Genomic DNA, 23,480 nt, shown 5'->3' on the forward strand with positions numbered 1-23,480 from the left:
TCTTCCTGATTGAAAATCTATCAATATAAACATTGGGATCTATTTTTACTATGTAAATATAGAAAAATCAAAAAGTTTGAGAGCTGGGATAGAAATGTTTTATTCCTCCCCTCCCTTCTCTCTCCAAGTTATAAAAGGATTATCCCCCCATCACACACCAGCCCTACCAAACCCCTGCTAACTCTGGGTGAGGTTCCAGATGTGCATTAAACGCATTTGTTGGGTAATTGGTTCAGGCAGGATGTTCAGAAAAGCCACTGCTCAAATCTAGAGTCCGCCTACAAAGGAATTACTGTATTTTAACAGAGCAGCTTTTCTTAAAAGCATGCCTTAGTTCTGCTTTGCTCACACTATGGTCATTCATAAAGTAGTAGAAGATAATCAAGCAGAAAAGGAAGAATCTGTCTTCAAGTTTCCTAGAAATATTCACAAGCAGTAGCACTGAAGGACAGAAACCAAACTACAGAGCACAGCTTGTGAGCAAATGAATGCCCACCCTCTGCAACTGCCTTGCTCCAATTGCTCTTTACTACACTGAAGAACAGCAGCTGCCCAGATCTGCCTTTCCCATCCCAACTTAATTCACAAGAAAGGAAAAGCCATCTGGAGCCACCCCATAGCAAACTGCCCAACTAGAAAGCCAGGTTTTGTGCTATCATAATAACAAATACACACACATTCAAAACACTTCCACAGGTGTATTACCTGCTTTCAGAATTAATGCATCCCTCCCTACTTGGAGATGATATTTAGTCACAGCAGCTTTCATACAAACACTGTCTCGCTATCCCTCCACCCTTTCCATAAATCCTTTTAGCATTTGGTCCTTGCGTAGGTAAGAACGTGAACAGAAGTGTGCCAAGACAAAAAGGCCAACTTCAGAGAAGTGGAGACAAATACGAGTTTTAACCTTTTCCCAAGTCATGTTAAAGACAAAGCCACAAAGTACTGCACATCCACTCCTCAGCCTGCAGGAACGTACAGACAGGGGAAGTGTTCTCCATTGCAGCTGCATTGAGTGCTATGCACTCAGCACCGAACTCCAGACTCTCCCAGATGACCCATTTTAATGCACCCTTTCTATTTATTTTTCCAGACCACGATGCTGGGGAAACAGAGGGATTGCAATTTTAGACAGTACTTAATGTTCAGGTGCCACAGTCCATAAACAAAGAAAAGCTTGGTTACCTGGCTGATTCCCTTGTTTGTTGTGGATGTTGGGTTTGGAAGCTCTGTTGGTATTTGTCCTGTACTGTAGAGTAGAAGGCTCAAATATCAGATGATTCCAAGAGATATAAAAATTGAATTCCTGACAAGTTTTATGAAAACGGGTCATTGCCTAAAGCAGAGGGACCCTACATCAGCACAGATTTTGCTGCTCAGCATTGATAGGATCGGGTCATAAAGGAGACAGGTGGTCTGATAATCTGCCATTTTTGGACTTCAAGCTTTGAATAACCTTTGAATAATCAAGTCCTGCTGGACCGCTAGCACAGAAAAGGATCCAGTTACAAAGATGAAGCATGTCTTTATATTTTGTGTTTATCACTAAAATGTTGCCTAGATACTCCATAAACTATCAAACACTTTACACCATGAAGTGACTTGCAACAAACGTCTCTAAAAGCATAACACAGGAAGACTGACAGGCACAAGTTTGTTTGCTGAGTACCTACGTTACTGCAGACCAAATATACCCCAACACTTCTACTCCTGTGAGATTCCTGCTGTAGCACTGCATACCCTACATTTCACCTCTACCTTCAGTTGTGCAACAGTCTCTGTACAGCTGAGTCATGCGTTCGTCAGTGTACTTTCTGCAGCCTCACAGAGACCATTTTATAGGAACACAGTATTTTGCCAACAACAACCAATTAAACATGCAAGTGAATGTTTCAGAAAGCATATAATTTGCCAACACTGTAAAGCTGGCAGGTAAAGTTACGGCACATCAATTTAAGCAACCATTACGAGCTTCTTAATGAACCTGAACCTCCACATGGCCAAAGGATCAGATCAGATCCATCCACCAATGGTGCAGGAGCCAAACCACACCTCAGGAGATAACTCTCCAGCAGGTCTCAGGTAACTAAAACAAAAAAAGAGAGGTGTCACAGCCATCATCAGGGAAAGCAGGAGAGTCACAGCGTTCTTCCACATACTGAGAGGTGCCACTGGAGGTTGCATGTGATGTCTTTTCTTTAGGGAAGAAGCATCTCCCTTGATGTACCTTGAAACTGCATTTACCCTTTTCTTCTTGCCTTGTCAGCATCAGGTTGATGACAATCTGTAAGCTCTTACCTGCAATCTTTGCAGCTACTGAGATCTAGGTGAACTTGCAGAGATTCTCACTTGTCCTGAAACGCTTAACACTGCAATTTATCCTAAAAGATGAAATTCAGGTGCACCCCCCCACACCCAGATGCCAGTGGTTTTAAGGAATGGAACAACAGTTTTCATTGGTTTTCTCTCGGCAGTGCTCACACTTGTCCCACAGAACACACAAGGAACACACCTGTGCCAGCTCAGACACCAGTCCATGAAGAATTCCAGCATAACACCATCCACTTCCAAGTGAAGAGAGAACAGTGCTGACATCCCTAAAACAATTACTAATTCCCAGTCTTGTCTGCTTACTATTTCTGACATGGCACAATACAAGACAGAGACAGTGTCTGTTACATTTCTTCTGTTACTTCTTGCACATCTGCAGCAGAGTTCACAACCATGCATCACTCACTCACTCACCCCAGAGCTCAGGCTGCTGCACAAGTGCTCCAGCACAGACAGTGCAAGTGGCCAACCTAACAGCACCCAGCCCTGGGAAAACAAACCAAGCTATGAATTGAGACCATTTCAGAAGTTGAGCGTTAGGCATTTGCAATGTTAGCTTGAAATTACCCAAATTCCCAAATAAAAACTGTGACATTTACTTTCAGACTTGCTAGCTGGGGCTTAATCAGCAGAACAGAAGAAAACAAATAGCTGTCAGACTGCATCCTGCCCACTTTGTGGGACCGTGGGCAGCTTCTCCATTATACATCAGAGAGAATTTTTTGTCTGGTCCTCACCAAGTTTGAAGAAGCTCAAACAATGTTTTCACAGTCAGTCTTCCAGCAGTTTTACTTATTTCCATTAAGAAAGGCTCTTGTGTGTTTAATATAGAAGTTAGAACACATTTGCTAAATATGCGAAGAGAAATGAAGAGACAATGCATTCTGTAACAGATCCATTCAAACAGATATGCACTTATAGACCCCTCATCTAATGAGATGCCAAATGCAAGCAGCCCTTTGCAACGGGCAGCTGCTGCAGCTCAGGAGGATTGCAGCACACAGCTGGCCCTCAGCATGGGGCAGCCCAGGGACAGTTTGCAGGACAAGGGCTGGGCTACATTGTACACAAGGGCTGCAGGCAGCAGGGATGGGGCAGAGCCATTGGCCTCCAGCAACTCCTGTTTCTGCTTCACAGCCACAGCAGTGAGCTGTCCCACCCCATCAGGCACCAGATCCTGGAGCTGCCAGGCCTCCCTTGCTCTGCTCATGGCTCTTCACATGGCACAGACAAGCTGCTCTCTGCCTTCCAAGTCGTGGCTCCCAATGAGCTTTCCCAGCAGAAATGAGCAACTCCTAAACCTCCTGCCCGGGCCATCCCTATGCTTACTTCTCAGAGATATTTGCATACTGCTTAACAGTAACCTAAGATTAGTGGTAGCTGGCAACCACAGGCTGAAAAGGGTTTTATTTGGACTGCAGAGCGCTCAGCATAGCAGTGGTTTCTAATCTCCAGCAACCCCGCTTAAATTGCTCTGCTTCCTTTGCAGCACAATTTTGTTTAGACAAAGATTACATTGTCAACTGAAACAATAGCTCAAGGAGGTCCTTTGACAGTAATATCTGCCACTGAGGCTCACTAATTCACTTTTGCTCCTCTCCCTCCCAAACAATTAAGCAGGCACAAACCACTTAAGAGAACTGGCTATGAACCAAGTGGGCTCTTCCCAAGTTATTCCATTCTGCCTGAACTTCACAGGTTTGGAAGGAGAGCAAGCATGCCAGCAGTGGACTTTGCTTTCTTTCTGACTGCAACACAAAGTTGAGCAGTTGGGTTTTCATCCTCAGTCACAGAGGGGACAGGACACAGCCCAGAGGCACATCCCCACACCAGTACAGTAACTGGGGTAAGTGGAGCTGACCTCAATGCGTGGTCTAGCAGCTGTTGGATTAAAGTTGTAGATGCTTCTCTAATGAGTATTTTCTAGGACCCATAACAAGCCTTTTGAGGAGCTTCACCTCAAAATATTTGAAGTCTCAGATGTGGTACACAGACTTACTATGGCTCTGTTATCCAGCAATGAAGTTGTTACTTTTAGAATCACTGAACTCTGTAGCAAATACTAAACAATGTCCTTAGAGAATATTTAAGAGCCACTGTTAATGTCTTGTAAGAAGTTTTAGGGATGGATAGCTCAGGAGACGCCCCCCATTTCAAGGACCAGCAGCCCCTAACAGCCAGCTGCAAGCAGACTGCTGCCCCAGGCAGGGCCCTGCCACGTCAGAGCACAGGGTACACCTCCACCCATGGGTGCCTCTGCATGCGGGGCACAAATACATGCTGGTTTAGCAAGATAGAGGAGTTCTGTCTCTGGTCTATCACAATCCAACAGCAGATTTTCCAACAAGCACGGAACTCCAGCACCCCCGTATCCTGAGACATGGCTGCTACCATTTAGCTGCACTGTTAAATGCTCTCTCATTGTTCTACACATATCACTTGTGATTGCCAATTAATGACCCTTTGTTCTCACATAGGAACAGATGGGTGGGAGATGTGAGCACCATTCCCCCTCCCTGTGCCATTTCAGATTTAGACTTGTTCTGTTTGACCTCAATTATCATTCCCATGCTGAATACAGTTTGGATAACTTCAGCTGTTCTCTAAATGTTTTCCTGACTTATTTCCTCTCCTCCCAGAGAAGGGAAAGGCTGGAGCAGAACAAAGCACTGAAGGTACAAATGTCATGTCAAGTTTGGGGCAGCAGTTTTAAGTTCAGGGCAGTAAATTATTTCCCAGTTTGATTCTATTCTCTGATTTTTAACCACTACTGGACAATGAATTAAGATTGCTACAGACCTGTTTCATCCCCACTAGCTCCTGCCAAAGCAGTGAGAGCTCCGGCACTACTAGAACAGTTTATTCCTCATAGTACACCTCACACATGAGGCTCCTCTGCTGCAAGCTCAGTCCTTCACACTTGGGCTCCTATTTTTACTGTGCTAAAAAATAAATCAACATAACCCAAGTATCATCCTAGAACCACTTCTCATTTGGAGAGCAAAAAAGCTACAAGTGAGGGGCATGAGTGCAAGCAGAGGTTTGTGGGTCTCCAGCAGACACCCTGCCAAGCCAAGGAAAAGAGAGAACAATGGATAGGATCAGCCACACACTAACCAGATCTGCACATACATGGTGGCCTTCCCTCATCCTGCAGTTACTTCAGAGCCTGTGCTTATGATAATTACCAAAATCACATTTGAAAACTCACACAGGTCATATCAGATGGCCTCTTGTCCATTCAGATTCATTCACAGATCAGTGCATTTGAGAGGCATGCTCTCTCCCTAAAAAAACCTTACTGACTCTTTATGACCACATAATCACACGTATGCACATGCTCCTGTAAAGGCTAGCTGTATACTTTGAAGCAGGTTCCACCATGTTGGACAGAGGACATGCATCATATCTGCAGATCTGAAAGAGAATCTCAAAGAGATAGCAGCCAGCAGCTAACATCTGGGTACTGGGGCAGCTCTGTGTCAAACATCCACACGCAGCCACCATGAGTAGGTCAAGTGATTCCTTCTCCATGCTCAGAAATCTGGTTCTTGCAGTCTCACTTTCCTTTTCTTCTTCCGAGTGAGTTTCCTTGCACACACAGGCTGATGGCCTTGCCACCACTCTGAAAAAGCCCTGGAGCAAAAAGAATACTTGTGCCCCTGAGCACCTGGAAAGCCAGAAGCTTCCATTCAGCCAAATGCCTGAAAGTACCAAGGGCACACAAGTGAATGGATGCTAGACAATACCATCACTCCTGGTTAGGAAGCTAGGAAAGCACTGAAAGCTTGCACTGAGATGCACTGATAATCATGCTGGTCATGAGAGCCTTGGCTTACTGGAGACAAAGAACACTCACCACTCCTCTCCATTAGAGAAGAACTCACAGTTGCTCCTAATCCTTGTTTCTGTGCCAGAACACAGCAAGGACATTTAATAAATAGGAAGGTGGATGACAAAGGAGCTACTGCAATTGCTACTGCTGGCAGTTCCAGCATGGCTGGACTCTTAGTTCAGCACTCCAGAGGAACACAGACATGACTGACAGAAAAAGACTGTGCAAAGCATGCATCACCAGCAGTGCTGTTATAAAGTGCTCTCAAGAACACAATTCTTTAAACTGTTGTTGCACAGGAAGTAATAGCTTCATTTGTGGCATCTGAAGGATAAAACCAAGTAAGAAAAAAAAGCATAAAATAGTGTTCTATTTTACAGCCACCCTGAAATAAAGCTTGATCTAAACTAAAACTGTGGAATAGAGTTTTACCAGAAGCAGGTGCTGGCTGAGTAATATGTACAAATGAATCATCTCACGAATGATTTCATAAGTTGGATGCACTTGCTCTTGAATGCCTGTCTGCCTGCTAGCACAGTCACAAACCAGCTATGAGCTCAGCCTGCTCTGCAGATCTTAAAGCTATCATCATCTGGTTGTAGTATTGACCAAAAGGATCAGGCTGGTCTGTGCAACACGGAGACTCAGGGGGAGGGGCAGGGAGAATGCAAGTTCCTTCTTGAAGTTCTGCCAAAAAAATTAACAGTGTCAACCACTTCAAGTAACACTGCTAAGGAACTGAGAGTTAAGAATACAGTAGTTCACTCTAAATACTATTATGTCTAATTAAGTTTGTAACCCTGAGGTTGAGCACCAATTAGAGCAAAGATCCAAACACATTTTGACACAGAAAAAGACAAAGCTTAAGAACTGTTGTACAACGACTGCAGTACTGAAGAGCTTCAAACACTAACCAAGGTGAGAGAAAACATGTGGTAGCATACAACCTCATCCTAGCAACTAGCATTGAGTTTGATTCAGTAATTGCTATTGACATCATTCAGAAAGGTGCTAATATGGCACAGTCATCAAAATAGCCCCAGTGCAGCTGAAGCAGATCTGATAGCAAGGAACAAAGGAGTGAGGAGAGATGAAGCACACTGCACAATGCTGACACAAGCATTTCTCATTTTACTTCAAATTCAGAAATAATGAGGTAGAACACTGAGCATGATGGATTTCAGTTATTCTGCTTCATTTCTTCCTTTACGAGTCTCCATCCCTCCTTCCAGCCATTAAAAGTCATTGTACGTCACATTCCTATTGGAATACAAAGCAATCCCCATTTCCATGTTATTGTCACACAAATATTCGCATTCCACACCAGCCTGGCTGGATAAAATGAAAACACAAAGCAGTGCAATGATAAGGAGACTCAGAAATCCTTCCCATCACATTTGCCAAGCAGCTAGCTCTGCTCAGTTCCTGCCATCCTGCACTCTGTGATGAGCGAAAGAACTCTGAGGTATCTTTTGATAACTCAAAAGATATACTGTGAAAAATATCAAGAATATTACTTGCACATTTAGCAGGTTTTATGTGTTGTTCACATAACAGAGAATGCTAGTCAGGCTCTTCACTCACAGCAACCTGTCCCTGCCATCTGAATATTTAGTAGTCCTACACAGAAAAGAGTTGTCACATTTTATTCTAACTGATTTCACACAATAAAAAGAGAAAAACACTTTGCAGAAGTAAGTACTTCAATGGGAATTAACTCAAGATATAGGTCAGTATGCTATTTTACAGGGAGCAGCACTGCATCTGCAGGCAGTGCCAGCTCCTCCAGCACCGAGCGCTCACTTCACCTATTGCACAGCTTCTGATAAAGCTCCCCTGGAACAGGATTAAAGGCAGTCCGAAAATATCAGTGCTAATTTAGTGCTCACCAAGACGTCCTCAGGGAAACGGGATAAAAAGGAGAGACTAAGCATAATTATACAAGAGTAATATTAGCAGGCAAGCAGGTTTTTAGCAACCAAAAGCAAACCAAGTTTGCCTTAATAAATCCTACAATATATATTTTTTTCAGATTCAGTGAATGAAGAGGCATAAGACGACAATGCCACACTTCCTCGAAAGGTACAACAGGAGAGGAGAGAGCCTCATATGGCAAAAGCACCAGAGAAAAGTTATGTCAGTGCTGCCTGCACAACCAGGTCAAGCCTCTGCTGTTAAAAAAGGCAAAAAAGAGAGAGTCAGAGGAATTATAAGTCAGAATTTATTTCCTAAAGAAAATCCCAGCCCCGTCCAAATTTCTCCTGCTCATTGCCCGTATGTTTTAGCAGTGCAGAGGAACATCAGCAAGTCTTACAAATTGTATTACCAAACAGAATTAAGGTCAATGTTGTCACAGGGATTAGGATACCAATTCCTTATGACCATGTCAACTGTCCAGCAGCTTTGAAAAGCTCTGTCTAGGATTCCTTTGTGAAGCATGCCAACCCCAGCCCTATGCATAAATGCATAGGATTTCTGTCTAGAGCTAAACAGCTTCAATAAGCCTGGGAGCCCCTGGGTTACATGTACTCACTGCTTCAACTTCACATTAAGAAAATGAAGGGAAAGCACAAGAGAAATCTACTAAATCACCTGTGAAGTGGCACTTAGCCTACCACCACACTGCTTTGAAAAATAATTAGTAGGGGAGGCAGAGGGGAAATCCAGCATGTAAAGCAGAATTGCACGTTATTACCTTCTGAGGTCAGGACAGCAGGTAATGAGTGCTTTCTGGGACAGAGATCCGGACTGTCATAATCAGAACAAATCGAGTCCCGCCTGGCATTAACAGACTGCCTGCACTCAATCTTTACTGCAAGGCTTGCAGGAAAGTCAATGCTTATGAGATCAAGCAATCACTGAGGTTTGCTTTTCCTTGCAAAGCTTGCCTCAAATCCTCAGCACACCACAGCTGCACAAGCGCTGAACTGGCCATCTGCAACACAGCCCTAAAAATGATTTTCCACTTCCTTCTTTGTTGTATTGAATTAGTGTAAGCTATCACATCTCTCTGCAGATTACTATTTGCTCTCAGAAATAAGAAACTGGGCTTTCTGTGCATACTCTGCTTCCCCTGCTCTTTCCCCTCCTTCCCCCTTTGTCCTCCTCGATTAACAAATACCACAACGAATTCCAGCCCATTCTGCTTCCCACTGGAGGGCAAGATGAGAGCTGACCTGCGATGACGGCTCTCCCAAACAGGAAATTCTTCACGGGGATGAGCACAGCAGCAGCCTGATGGCTGGCAGTTTGCAGCACTCCCCAGATACAGCCTTTTTGTAAGAGTGCTGTGAAGTGCAACGCCCAGTGTGTATCACTAGCTTAACAAAATGGAGCACTTCAGCAGTGTCTGAGATCACGAGCACCAATTCAGACGCACACCTATTCAGATGCATATGCACCACTTCTGTTTCTGTTGATCAAAAAAAAAAACCCTTTGCTTTCACAACCTGAATCTTTATTTTGCTTAAGATAATATTAAGGCTCAAACAACATACAGACCCTCAGCTCAGCAGAAATGTGAAGTTGATCTCTCACCATCTGGGTTCTGAATTAAAGGCATGAAAGGGCTAAACCACCAAGTAGCAGTTTACTTGCTGCCCCTCACTACCAGCATACAGGAATTGTGCCTTAAGAAATCTGGTTGTTCAGACACAGCTCAGGTCCAAGCATCCTGGTGATCAGCGTAAACACATTTCACCAACACCTGGAAAATTAGTAGCTATGATTACGAGAAAAGTAAACATGATTACCCTGCACAAAATACCACTGAGCGGGCCAGGAAAATACAGCCAACCCACTTTCATTGACCTAAATTAATGGTTAAGGTATTCTCTAAGGTTATGGTCATATTACCCAACGAAACAGCATTCCAATGGCTTCAATCTCAGTTTTGAATCCTAATAATTAAAGTCCAGAAGTCAAATACTGGACACAGCAGTCATCTGTATCAAAAGAAACTAACCATACTACAGTAGCAAAACAATTACTTGCAGTAGTACTGGAATAACAACTCTCTACCCCCAATTCACTCTCCCTTTACCACCCTATCCACACCTCCCAAAGCAACTACGTGCACAAACAGGGACAGGAACTGCAGAAAAAGTTTTATAGCCACAGTAACTGCTCAAAAAAAGCATCTGTGCTTAAATAAGGCTGTGTTAGTGGAGACCACTGATGGCTTCACCTGAAGTGCTGCAAAGAAGACAGCTAGCTTTTGGTTAAAGACCTAGCCAAAGAGATGGCTAAGACTAAGACTAGCCAAAAAGCTTCCAGTACAAGTTTTCTGTTCCATTAGTACATGACAAAGTCTAGAGCAAAATATAAGGAATAATTCGATTAAGGAAACTGAATTGTATTAACTCCTCAGCTATGAAGAAAAACTTTACTGTCCCATTGAATGACAGGCACATCCCTCACTTAGTCTCGTATTGCAAACTGGTAACTAAAAAATAAGTTGAATATTGTTAGTCTCCTACTATTAAGGTAAGTACTAGTTGATACTCAGAATGATTAGATAAATTGCAATTCTAACAGCTAAAGTTACTTGTAGGCTCAAACTGAACTCCCTCAAACACCGCTTTGTTTAGCAGGTCCCATCTAGAGGCACTGCAAGCCAAGGCCCAACACCGAGCAGCAGAGCCACCCCTCCCTTCCACTTATCCCACTTTACACAAATGTTCACCAGGCATTCTCATCACGGCCCATCACTGCTTCACAAGAATATGAGAAGCCAGGCAAAGCACCAATATAAATAGTCATGCCTCATACTTCAGGCAAATATCTCCAGAACTCTGTACTCCACCTTTCTCCTACAGCAGAGCAGTGTCTGTAAACAATTCACTGAGGATGCTACGAAATCAGAAGCAGCACTGCTCTCCCTCTTCTTCTGGAGGTCTCTTCTGATCTAACCCAATTATGCAAGAACAATTTGCTAAGTAAAATATTTGCCTACTGTATAACTGCCAATACCTATTCCTGAGCTCTTACTTAGCAAAGCAACTATGAAGGCAAACCAGCAAGAGAAATCTCACCGCCTGATTGCAATCACTTGCTAAAATAAACAGGGAACAGTTCCACGCAGGTGAAGGATACTAGAAACACAGATTTAGTTAACCTTGAAGAAATCATTCTGGAATACACTGATCCTGTTGCACAGCTCTCAGCTATTTTTATTCTAATCCACGCCCTCATTCTTTTAAGAGAGAAAAATTCACACTGTCAGAATCAAAAAGCAAGCAAGCACTGAAAGACACGAACAGAGATATATCAGTATGAAAAGAAAACAAGATCTTAACTAAACACATACCATTACATGAAAGCTTTTTTTTTTTTTTTTTTACTTCATCCCCCAAATTCAGTACAAAATTTGTACATCCACCGAGAACTCCAGAGATACAAACTGGTACTGCTGTGCCATTATGAACAGATACAGAGAGAGCATCCGTGGCTTGAGAACTACTGACATTGACTTACACTGTATGAGATGACTGATCTGTCTCAAGAATCTGCAGTTTCAAAAGATACTGTGCTTTTAAACTGGGAAGCCTCATCCAGAAGTCACTAGAGATTTCTACAAATAAACTCCTCAGTATATCCCCAAAATCTGCACTTGTCTTCCAAGTAGGAAGACTGACCCGAGTTGTTAGAGGTTTATATTGTGGTCAAGAGGCTGCAGCTTCTCTTCAAGACACGTGTACAGTAGAACACAGCACACTTTTCAGGCCTCTCTTTGCTACATGCACTTCCCTAGAGCAGGCCGGTGGTTCAAGATCAGTAAGGTATCCCCAGTGTAAGTCATGAACAGACAGAATACAGACAGTACCATACAACACTGTGTCAGAAGAGCAGTTGTACAGGTTTAATGCTTTTGCTTCTTTCAACATACTTACAAGAGTGGTGTTTCTTTCAACACAAATGTGTCAGATTCTCATTTTCCAAAATGCAAAGTGCCCACCATAAAGTTGCTTCACTTTGCTATAGACACAACCCAGATGAGCTTGGTGAAAAAAGCTAGATCTTCAAGGTTAAGTATCTGGCTGTGTTTCACTGTCACTTCAGATTAATACCTTCAGTGGCCAACATGTCACCATTTTTACAGGAGCACAGAAACAAACCATTACACCTCAGCTTTCCCCTTTCAGTTGCACTTTCTCATTCTTACTTCATTCAAAGCCAGGGCACTTACAACTTTTGACATCAATCTTATCTCTTTTTCTTTTAGCAGAAAGTATTTCCATTACAACTTCCAGTGCCCCCAGCTGGCACAGCACACCTCCTATTGGCATCCATTTGCTTCTGTGCCGCAGTAGGGCAGACAAACACACCAATGAGGGGTCAAGCTCCAAGTTACTTCTGGTCTAAAAGCTGAAGTCTTTAGGTAAGAGAACATTCTTTGTTTTGAGTACAAGAGGAAATAGAGATTGCGTTAGGAACCACAACATAGCAGGAAAATAAACTCCTAAACTCCCAAAACTCCAGAGTTTTAGGTGTACTGAAGAGCTGAGATGCACAGGATGACTGTAAGTAACATTAACATCCTTACCTTGCAGCATGCATCTGTATGCAGACTCAGATATGGCATAAATGTGTGGTGGCATTTCGTGGCGCTTCTTCCCTCTGTACATCTCAATGATGTTTTCTGAGTAAATCGGGAGGTTCTTGTAGGGGTTTATAACTACGCAGAACAGCCCTGAATAGGTCTTAAAAAAAAAAACAAAAAAGGTGCCCATTAGTAAACATAGAATTGAATTAGAAACATAAGGAGCAAGACATTTTTCACAGGCTATATAATATTTCTCTTAGAACAAAATATTAAGGTCCTTTTTGTTGAAGAACTTTAAGTACATGCTATACTCAGACCGCTGGTTTATAGCTCTATTAAAAAGCTCTTTAATTACCTGCATTAAAAGTCATTTAAAGATAATAACGTAAATAAATATAGAAGTGGAACATCTGATCTCCTTCCCACAGATATTTAAGTCTCTTTTCTACTTATAAAGTTAAAGAATTAAGGACACCTTTTGATGTTCTACTCCTTCAGTAACACGCCTGCTCAAAGTACTTTCATTTTTATACTTGGAGAAGCTGGAATATTGATTTACCCTATAATCATCTTCTAAGAACCGTTCAATTAAAGGAAAAGACCAAGAGCTTACAATAGAGGACAGTGATTTTATGTATCACGCACACAGAGGAAAAAAATAAATCAACTACAAAATACCTTCAGTTATTGCACTGATACAGAAATACATGTTGTACTGAGACACCACTTGTGGAAGACCAGACTTCAAAGCAGCAAAAAGAGGACATGACATTCTTCATACATTCTTTAGCTGAGACTGACTGTCCTTATCAACCACTGAGAGCAGAGACTTCGTGCAAGTAGCAAACCCTAGTTATTTAGGCTAATATATCATTATTCTGTTATATAACTTGGATAAGGAAAAAGCCTATTATTCCCAACCACTACTCTTGCTATCCTGCTGTTTTCCTACAATGCCATGTCTTCCTTCTTCAGAGGCCCAAAGCAATCTCCTCCTGGAGATGCTCTGCTCCTTCCACTCTCCCATCCTTGGCACAGGGCAGCCTGGCAGCAGGCACTGCAGACAGCATTCTGTCACCTGCTTTTAGAGCTGATACTGAACAGAAATAATCAGAACTGACATCAAATCAAAAAACTCAAGTACAATTTTTACACTGCTCTTTGAATTCACTCTTATTGACATATTTCTTTTTTATTATTATTAAAATTGAATGTACATTGCAAGTGATGATACAGGTCCACATTTCCATATGAAGTATCAAGATGACGTTGGAATAGTTCAACCTCTGCTCTACAGAAGTTATCACACATAAGTGATATACATAAGTATCAGCAGTTATACATATTAATATAGAGAGATGTAAGATAATCATGCCTTCCTTTGCCCAGCTAGGAGGGCAGGCAAGCATGGACTGGCTGCAAAGGCTTTACTGACTAACAAAGGCAAGATAACAGAAAGACAACTTTGTGCACTGCCAAAAGAAAGCTCATGGCATCTCCCTGAACCAAAGCATCCAAGGCATGAGAATGGTTCCCACCCTTTCTAAACCCATCCCAAGTGTTGTTTTCTTATGATGATTACTGGAGAGATTTTATTTCATACCAAGTTTTGGAAGCACATTTTAGCCGTTAACACCATTAGCATCTTTAGTACCATGGGAACGTTAGTAAGAGAGACCAGCTGTCCTCTGACAGAAGCAGCAAGCATCTTTCTGAGTCAGGAAGACTGTCTTGCCTCTACAGACTGTTAGAAGAGAGGGGATAGCTATAGCTAGCCCAGACTTCACTGACAGCTGCTGGGAGCCTACGTAGTGTTAAGCAGGCAATGCAAGAATCTTACAGCATTTCTTAATTTAAAAATCTTTTTTATTTGGAAGAAAAGGAACTTTGTTCTTTCTGCACATACAAAGGATCCTGGAAGTAAAGGCAGAAGGCAATCTCTGAACTGAGACAGGAGCTATCAGTAAAGGAAAAGAACTTGGTGTTAATCTGATGTCCTGACTGGAAAGGAATCTCTGCTTTGTTCTGATGTGCTGGATGATAAGAACTGCAGTGCCTTACCTAGCCAAACATCTTTGGTAATAACGTATGTATTTCTCAAGAAAGGAAACAGATGTTATCAGGTCAGTTGACCCAAGCACAAAGAACAACTTATTATTAACTCAACATAAGCAAAGGGCCTTTGGCAACAGGTCACCCTCTTTCTGGCCTCCCTTCCAGCCCTACCATCGCCCCTCCCACCAGCACTGCTGCCCTGGCAGTAACTTACATGTCAGCAATTCCTCTTGGAGGATAAATTTCAAAAAGAATTGGTTATTAAAGAATGAGCTCCCTGACCAAATGCATTCATGGCCACTAGTGAGATCATAATGGAGAGGAAAGGCAGGACGGTTATTTTAATAGCGTGGTTCAGCTGACCAAGGAGCCAAATGAGGTCACCCACACTCATCTATAAGCAGTACCAAAGCCACGAAGACACCCAAAGATCACCATAAATCTGTTTATCATTCCAGTATTCAAGAAAAGATAGAAAGAAGCAAGGCACGCATTTATCCATCCACCCTGCAACCACCAGCTTCAAGTCAGCAAACAGCAGTGCTGGATTTCTCTGCTATGGTCACTTCAGATGATGAAGGCCAGCTTACCACTGACTGCAGATGAGACCTGCTCATGAGAAAAGAATTCCTACAGCCAGGTCAGCTCCCAGCTCTGCCCCAGCACGTCCTCTGATCACTACAGTCACACGGACAGTTAATTAGGCACAATCCAGTGGAGCTCGTTCATACAGGGTGATTCTGGAACCTTTCACCCAGCTCCACCTGGGGCCCTGCTCTGCTTGTTACCTTTCCAGCTCCACAGACCTGGGTTCACCTCACTGGGATACACCTTACCAAGGATGCAGCTGTCTCACTAATGTCTTATGAAAACAAAATTAAGAAGTTTCCGAGCTCTACTGACGACACCTAACCTAGAAGCCTCTCCAGACCACTTCTCAGTGCAGTAACCGCAAGGATGAGAGAACCTGGAATGACCCCAATAAGCAAATGAACTATTCACTACTTCCACTACTTCACTACTCAGCCAATGCTGAGGTTCATTCATTCAGAGGATAAATTTGTATCACTGACCACTAAATCTCCACTTTAAGAGAGCGCTTCCACATACAGTACCATGAACCCCACCATCTTGAGGGCCTGCATACCTGTCACTCAGTCCACTGTCCTGTCCTTTCCCTGCAGAATTTGAAGTCACACTTCTTTCAGAACACCACTACGCTACAGAGACTTCATTTATTTGAGGAAAGATGGAACCAAGATCCCCCACAGGAGAGACAACATGCAAGCTGAAGGCAAGATAAATAGGTTGAGGTTGTTTAGAATGTTTTGAAAAAGTTATTGGTGACCAGCCATAGGAAAACACATATACTTATTTATACCTGCCTTACAAATGGGCACCCTGCTCAATGATTACCCCCAGGCAGTTGCTGCACATGCCCAAGGCTTTCAGACCATGCAGTGCAGAGTGATGCCCTGAGCCTCCTCTGCTTCACAGGGCCCAAACTCTGCCAGGAGACCCAAATTAGTTAGAATTGAGCACTGCAGAGCTACAGCAACTGTCCAGTCTGCATGAGGAGCCAGAGTTAAAGTTTCAGCTTACAGGGTTAGGTCTGTATATTAAAAACCTAAAGTATATGCTTACTCACCTTAGGACTGTGTGATCAGCTGCAAACTAGCCAGCTGCTTGAAATACATTTCTGCTTTGCACAGGAACAGGATATAGACAATATTGAGCAACAGCAACACTGCCTGTTGGAATGCATGCTCTCTAGGCAAGGCTCCAGAGACAGATAGTAAAGCAGTGCTCTGACAGTGCTGCATACAAGCTCTCCTTCAGGACACTAATTGTGGCATTTGAATATTTCCAGATGCTTACAAGCTTTAATCCAGTAATATATCACTTAATAATTCGGATTTTGATATGCTATCCCAGACTGCAGAGCTCAGCCTGCTTGCAGAGGCCTATTTGAAAACCATGGTATATTCCTAGCAGTAAGCAACCTGAGAAATAAACATACGTATCTGTCAGGCACTGTGCATCATCATTTGTGCTCTTGGAGTGGAGCTTACCGGTGCCACACAGGTAACAGAAAAGAGTTACCTCTCACTTATCTGAACTCTTCAGACAGGAAAGAACTAAGTTTCAACTTGCAGTCTTCAGGAGCACTCCTACTGATTGGTACCTGTGCTTCACAGCAGGAAAGGTTCCCAAGTGCAAAGCAGCATCAAAACATCACTGTGCATGTACCTTTACAGTGGCAAGTGTCCAAACCTTTGTACAGTTCCCTAGCTTAATAGTCCATCCTTGCAGTTCTTCCATCAAGGAAAATGCTGTTATGATGGCTAGGTTGGTGCCTCCTGCTGCAACATCAGAAGAAGGCCTCTGTAAAGAGTGGTTTCAGAGCACATCAGCAAGATGCAGGTCAGTTCTCTAATGGGAGAAATGGAACAGTTTGCCTCACTACAGTATCCAGGCTCAATGTTTATCTGCAGTTCCTCAAATACAGAAAGTGATACATGTAGTCCACTTACTACATAAGTAATTAAAATGAAATAAGCATATAGGCATCCCCTACTGTTAATTGTAGTGTAACCCATTAGTGCCCTGCCTAGAAAACAAGACCTGTATGCCATGTTTGCAAATGTAGGGCCCATCCTCCAGATGGGAAAGCTGCAACACCACATCATAGTTCCCTTGTTCAGTTTTACCTCCTTAGGTTGCATAGCTGCTGCCTTTCACTCTCCAAACCTTACTCAGGCCTCTGAGCTGGGTGCGTTTCTCACATACAGCCTTCCTCCCCTACGCAGTGAGGGAACCTGAAATTCACACTGCACAGAATGGGATGTAGTTCTTCAGCCCCTGAGGGGAGGAAACCAGAGGCTATGGCCTGGAGAGGAACACATCCTCCACTAGGCACAGCTGCAGCCCAGCCAGCATCTGGCACATCACCATCACTCCCAACCCAAACTCCCCAGCCAGAGTAGTTAGCAGCCTGGAACCTGAATTAACTCAGACATCTGCACAAACTGCTAGCTAAAATAATTCAGTCCTACTGGCATCCAGCAAGTAGAGGTCAGAGATACCAGCAAGGGTGAGAGACACAGTGGGGCAGCGGGAGCCTCAGCCTGACAGAAGCTGGGCTGGACAGGGACAGCAGCCCTGGCTGCTACCCCAGCAGCTGAAGGGCAAGATCTCTGTGGGGATGACAAAGGGAACAAATACACAGCTATTAAAGCAAAAACACCGCCCAACCTGGAGAATAGCATTGTCTACAGATGTTCTCTGCAGCCAACGCTGCAGACAGGGAGCTCACTAGCACTACACTGTCACATTTACAGGCTTCAGACTGTTTAAAAAGAGAATAAACAATGCAATTTGGCAGCACAGGTTATGCCCTGCTCAGAGCTCCCCACTTAGGCTGACAGCAGTGTCACTGAGCACAGTGCCACTGCCCCAACCATGCCGAGCCTGACAAGGGAAAACATGATCCCAGCTCACAGCAGGGCCCGAGTAGTATTAATATCCCCTCAGCAGGTTCTGCAGGGTCATACAGCAGCACCCGGCCCACCTCAGGCTGCCTGCTGCAGGCACAGGACTTGAAGGGCTCTCCTGGATGCGAGCACTCAGCTGAAGAAAGGCACTGCGTTACCAGTCCATAAAGCAAACTACTGCACCTCTGCAGGCTGCTATGCTACCACTGCAAATGGAATCAGAGAATATATCAGACTGTATCCCTCCTTGCCTAGGGACAAGAGATTTTAATACACCTCCCAGAAACATCTTAGATTTCTCTCGCAAAGTATAAAGCTACACAAAACTCGATCACATTTATGAGTCTTCCATAAACCAGAATTAACCTAAAAACAACTTCTGAGGTGAAGGCAGTAACCAATTTGAACCCAAGCACTGCTGCGTGTTATCCAGTACCAGAGCCCACACAAACTGGTTCATGCTGGGAAGAAGTAGTGAAGGTACAGACTCAAGATTCCTGCAGGGCCTGTTGTTAGCAGCCTGTAACAAAGTGATCTCAAGTTCTCCCAACTGGACTAGCACAAAAACTGAAACAATTAGAACACAGCAGCTTATATAATTACAATGACTGCTCTAGGTTATGCTCTGGCCTCACAGGAACAATGGCATAAGAAGAAACAGGTTACAGCTTGAGACCTGCTCCCCACAGCAGGCTCTGAAGCTGGGGACTGCAGCTCATTTATCGTTCTTCCCCCACTTCTGCCCCAATAAAATGGAAAGTACAGGGAAAAAAAAATTGGGCTGCTTCATCAATTACGGAGGTAATACTTGTAATTATAAAAAATATCAACCAAGTGTTTGTAACCACAATAGCAAGCACGCTTTCTTCCTTGATGGTAGGAAAAAAAGTGCATGTAGAGAACAATAATTAGCAGAAAAGTTCCAGAAGCCCTTGGAGCCACACAGCTTCCAACCCTTTTGGAAAAGTCCTTGCTAAAATGAAACTGAGTGGTGGGTGGTGAAAATGATCCATATTTTGAGTTCAAAAGACTTCAGGGCTGAATGTAAACCCTTCCTCAATGTGGCTCAGCATCCCCCTGTTCTTCCACAGGAACAGCAGAACCAGGCTAAGCACAAAACCAACACAATTTCTCAGACAGCTGCTTCAATCCTTCTGACCAAATGAGGTCAGGAAGCAGTTATTGCCATGACTTATGGAATATCAGTAAGCCACATCAGCTGTAGGCAATGACCCCTCCTCCCTCAGTCAAATACAGCCCTACAACTCAGACATGAGCTTCCTTCTCTCCTGGAAAAGCAGCCAGGTGTGTCAAAGCTGTGCAGGATCCACACTGTTTAAGTTCACCTGTTTACTTACAGAGTCCACTTGCTTTAACAAAATAAGTGTAAGTTGGGCAAGAGGTTCTCTTTTTCCCCTTCTATTTTCCATCAAGGAAGTATTGAGACAAAAGCAGAGCTTCAAATTGCTGGCAAGTTTCATCCAGTCCTATCTCAGCAGTAGTACAGTCATCAGCCTGTTCTTTCCAATTTCTGCCCATGCTGCAATATTGTGAACAACTTACCTCCATTCTGCTGGATGGAAGCTATTTACACTCCTGATCTCTGCAGTCAGCTGCATTTTCACTTACTGAAATGCCTCAGAGTGACTTAAAACTTCAAGATACTACAACAGTTGCATCCAGACTGCTGCCTACCAAAGCACTGAAACACTTCAAGTGACCAGGAACAATCCTGACCTCTGTTTTGCACAGTTCTTGAAGTGGCATAGCATACCTTGAAATTCACTGCAATTCAGAGCTCAAAAACAGTAAAATAAAATCTTCTGAAATGGAAGGGCTCTCAGCAGTGCGATGATTAGTCACCTACAGAAGCTCTCTTTCTTCTAAGTGCAGACAGAAAAAAAACAGTAATAAGAAGTAAAAACCACACATACATATGCCAACAGTTCTTCACATCAGCCATGAGTCAAACTGGATAGCAAGTTCTGCACAGAAACCTAATTTCGGACATAGCTGACATGACCACGTATAATCTATGTATAATCTTTCTGAATTGTGATCTTTAATGCATTGTTGATAATGAAGCACACAAATGAAGACGGAGAAAATGCTTCATCCTACACCAGAAACTCCTACGGAGCATTATTTGTAGCTCTCCACCAAAGCAGCTCTGTATTTTTCCCTCCATATTATTAAGTGCAGCATCTCTTCCCCCTGCATTTTGCTTCCAGACTAAATTCTGCCTTCTTAGTGATCTCCCCTGGCAGCCCCATCCCTCCCCACCAAGCCAGACATCCATTTCAAATATCTCCTTTGTCCCAGGGATACAATGGAAGGTGACAGCTACAGCTCTGACAGCCAAAGCCACAGCTTCAGCCTCTGCTCTGAAGCAGCAAACTGACACCACAGCTGTCTGAGTCACGAGTGGCACAGCTCCTGAACCCCCCCCAGCTCACAGCACAGCAGGTCAACAGGCAAAGAGTGAATGTCTACATTTAAACACCATGCTGGACTGTGTGGAGTCCAGAACCTGGCTCACAGGGAACCCAGAACCTCATGAAGTAATGAAGCAAGCAGCTTGCAGTTTGCTACAAAGCAGTAAAGTAACAAGGATCTGGAGAACTCTGCAACATCCAAAGCTGATAGACCCTTACAAGTGACTCTTCCCAGTGGATGCCTCTATTTTATCATTTGATTCAAAGACTTCCCCTCAGCTTGCCCACTGAAATCACATCTACCTGATACGACTTAGACAGAAACAATGATCTACAGCTGGTAGCTATAAGTCTTTACAAGACCCGCATGTAAAACACTACTGCAAACAAAGATGTTCCCTCACTCAAGCTAAAAACCCAAAGCTCATGACCAAAGGTAGACTCCTCCCTTGCAGCAGCATCCCCAGAAGGCACTGAGAACACAGTTCATCAGGCACAAGAACACTGAAGAACTGGCACATAACCAGTCTGAGCCAAGTCCTATTGATCCAAACCTTCCCAACAACCTCTCAGCCCTTGGGGATTCCCCTGGGTACCCTCACAACCAACTGCCTCCAGTTCTTGATCTACAGCAAGGAAGGAGACTACTAGTTACAGACTGAGGCTAGGGTTAAGGCTGGCCATTGCAGAGCTGAGCAGGTAGTCTAGAGTATTAAAGATCCACATGATACAACCCTACCAGAAGAAGTGTGAATATATCTACAGAAGCATAAGATTTGGACTTTCACCATAAAAATCAGTATGAGCACAAACCATCTGCAGAACTCGAGACTGTGTGGGATCATGCTCAACTGTCAGTGGGTAAGGAGAAAAGTCCACATACAAGCAGCCACGATGACAGGTTTGCCCCATTTCTGGTGTGAATATACCATGCTTCGGAATAATTTGCAAAAGTAATACATTTTCTTTAGGAAAGATATTTTAATGTTCTTCAGCTATGCTGAAAATAAACCTCACGGCAAGAAGCAGAACAGGTGATGCTAAAGATGGAGGAGGAAATGAAACTATTTTGTCTCCTCCACATAACTGGGCTCACCAGACTTTACACTCCAACCACTCTTTCCAGCAGATCCCATACAAACCCTGCTACCTTTTGTCTTCCATGCCATCAGGAAGAGACCAGAAATAAAGGCAGGATGGAGTATGGTCAACATACTTCCACAAACCACCAGTCTCCAGTTCTCCATTCATACTCACCGCCCACACAGTAATAACACAACTCAGAGGCCAAGATTATGCCACTGGACAGGTAACAGAGATGCTACAAGTTCCAGAACTCCCCACCATCCCTCCTTAGATGCTGCATGGAACTATTCTCGATGAGACAAGCACCAGCGCTCAGCTCATGCAACTCAGCACCTGCTGCATTTAGTCAACTCTCCCTGCTCCTCCACTTGTTTCATTCTGAAGGGATAAATGATAGACTACTAGACTTGCCAGTCAGATTTAACAGCTTGTTTCCTTTCTAGGGACTGAAAGGAAATGACTCTACTCCAGTGGACAGTCTCACCTTCCTAGAAAGGCAACTCTGGATGATACTGGTTAGGAATTAATAGAAAGCACATCAGATGCACCATCACTATCTCAGCTGTTCAAGGTCACCACCAAAATGAGCATTAGTTTGGTTATTATCAGAGCACCTGGGAATCCAAACATGCCTTGAACTGATTCTTGCCAAGGTCAGTTTCCTGTAATTCACTTCATCAGCTCTCAACTCTGACTTTTCATGCCAGATGCACATCAGCAGGTTACCAGGCAATAGCAATGGCTCCTGGGCATGCAGTTAGCAGCAGCAATGCAGGTGCAAGGCTGAGGAACCATAGGGATCCTTGAGAAAGACCAGAACTGCACTAAAAATCCCATCAGCTCAAGTTGCTGTTGAAACTTCTGTGGCCTATTCTCTTTGCCAACATTCAGCCTCCAACAGCACTCCTAACTGTGGTTTCCCCCCTCCTCCACAAAGTAAGCAGATTTTTTACTTCAAATAAGCCATTATGCCAGATGCACAGACACACACTATTCTTGGTAAAAGCAGCATCCTCCAGCAATGCTGCCGTGGCTCAGACCTCCAGTTAAGGCCAACAAATCCATTAGCTCCTTGATCCCAACCAACTTCCAGCTCGGGGGCGGGGGAGGTCACCACTAACATACGGATGCAGTAATCCTCCTATGTGACAGCAGTCCCTCAGTGCCAAGGAACCAAGTTCCAGAGTCTGCACCTCCACAGCTCAAGCATGAAAGCAGAAAGCACCATTTTGGGAAGCAGGGGAGGGGTAGAAATAGGTGAGCTACCTATAAGCTATCACAAACTCCAGTATATGACAAGCTGGCCCCTGAGCAAGACAGAGGTTTTTGGTTTGCAATTCATCCAATGTAACACAGCAGCACATTTGCCTATATGAAGAGTGAGAGGTTCTCAGCACCATCCTCCAGAAACATCTGTGTGTGGCTGCATATACTGCATGGAGCCCTTAAACATCCAAGCAAGCACCAATCTAAGATCTACACCTTCTAGCTCTCATTATAATTAAATATTGGTAGAGAGGATGTAATGACTTCCAGAACTAGCATTATGATTGATACACACACAGGATATTTGACTTATCAACTTGTTTACTTTTAATTCTCAATCCAGTCCTTACTAATTATCCATTTACTTTACTTATAAGCTTAGAGGAAGCATTCCAGAAACATTTTTTTGCTGAGCTCAGCTCCAAACCTCT

At 43.6% G+C, this 23,480-nt stretch overlaps 1 protein-coding gene across 5 annotated transcripts in view; it reads right to left on the bottom strand.

Moving 5' to 3' along the window:
- The window catches only part of MYH10 (myosin, heavy chain 10, non-muscle), a 93,229-nt gene that overhangs the window by 66,315 nt on the left and 3,434 nt on the right, over nucleotides 1–23,480 (bottom strand). For all 5 annotated transcript variants that reach the window (XM_040649469.2, XM_015295125.4, XM_046901984.1 and 2 more), the window contains exon 3: nucleotides 12,714–12,870. In XM_040649469.2, coding sequence (XP_040505403.1) covers nucleotides 12,714–12,870 — 157 coding nt within the window. The remainder of the gene's footprint in view (nucleotides 1–12,713; nucleotides 12,871–23,480) is intronic.

Source organism: Gallus gallus, chromosome 18 (assembly GCF_016699485.2).
Source record: "Gallus gallus isolate bGalGal1 chromosome 18, bGalGal1.mat.broiler.GRCg7b, whole genome shotgun sequence".
Lineage (NCBI taxonomy): Eukaryota > Metazoa > Chordata > Aves > Galliformes > Phasianidae > Gallus > Gallus gallus.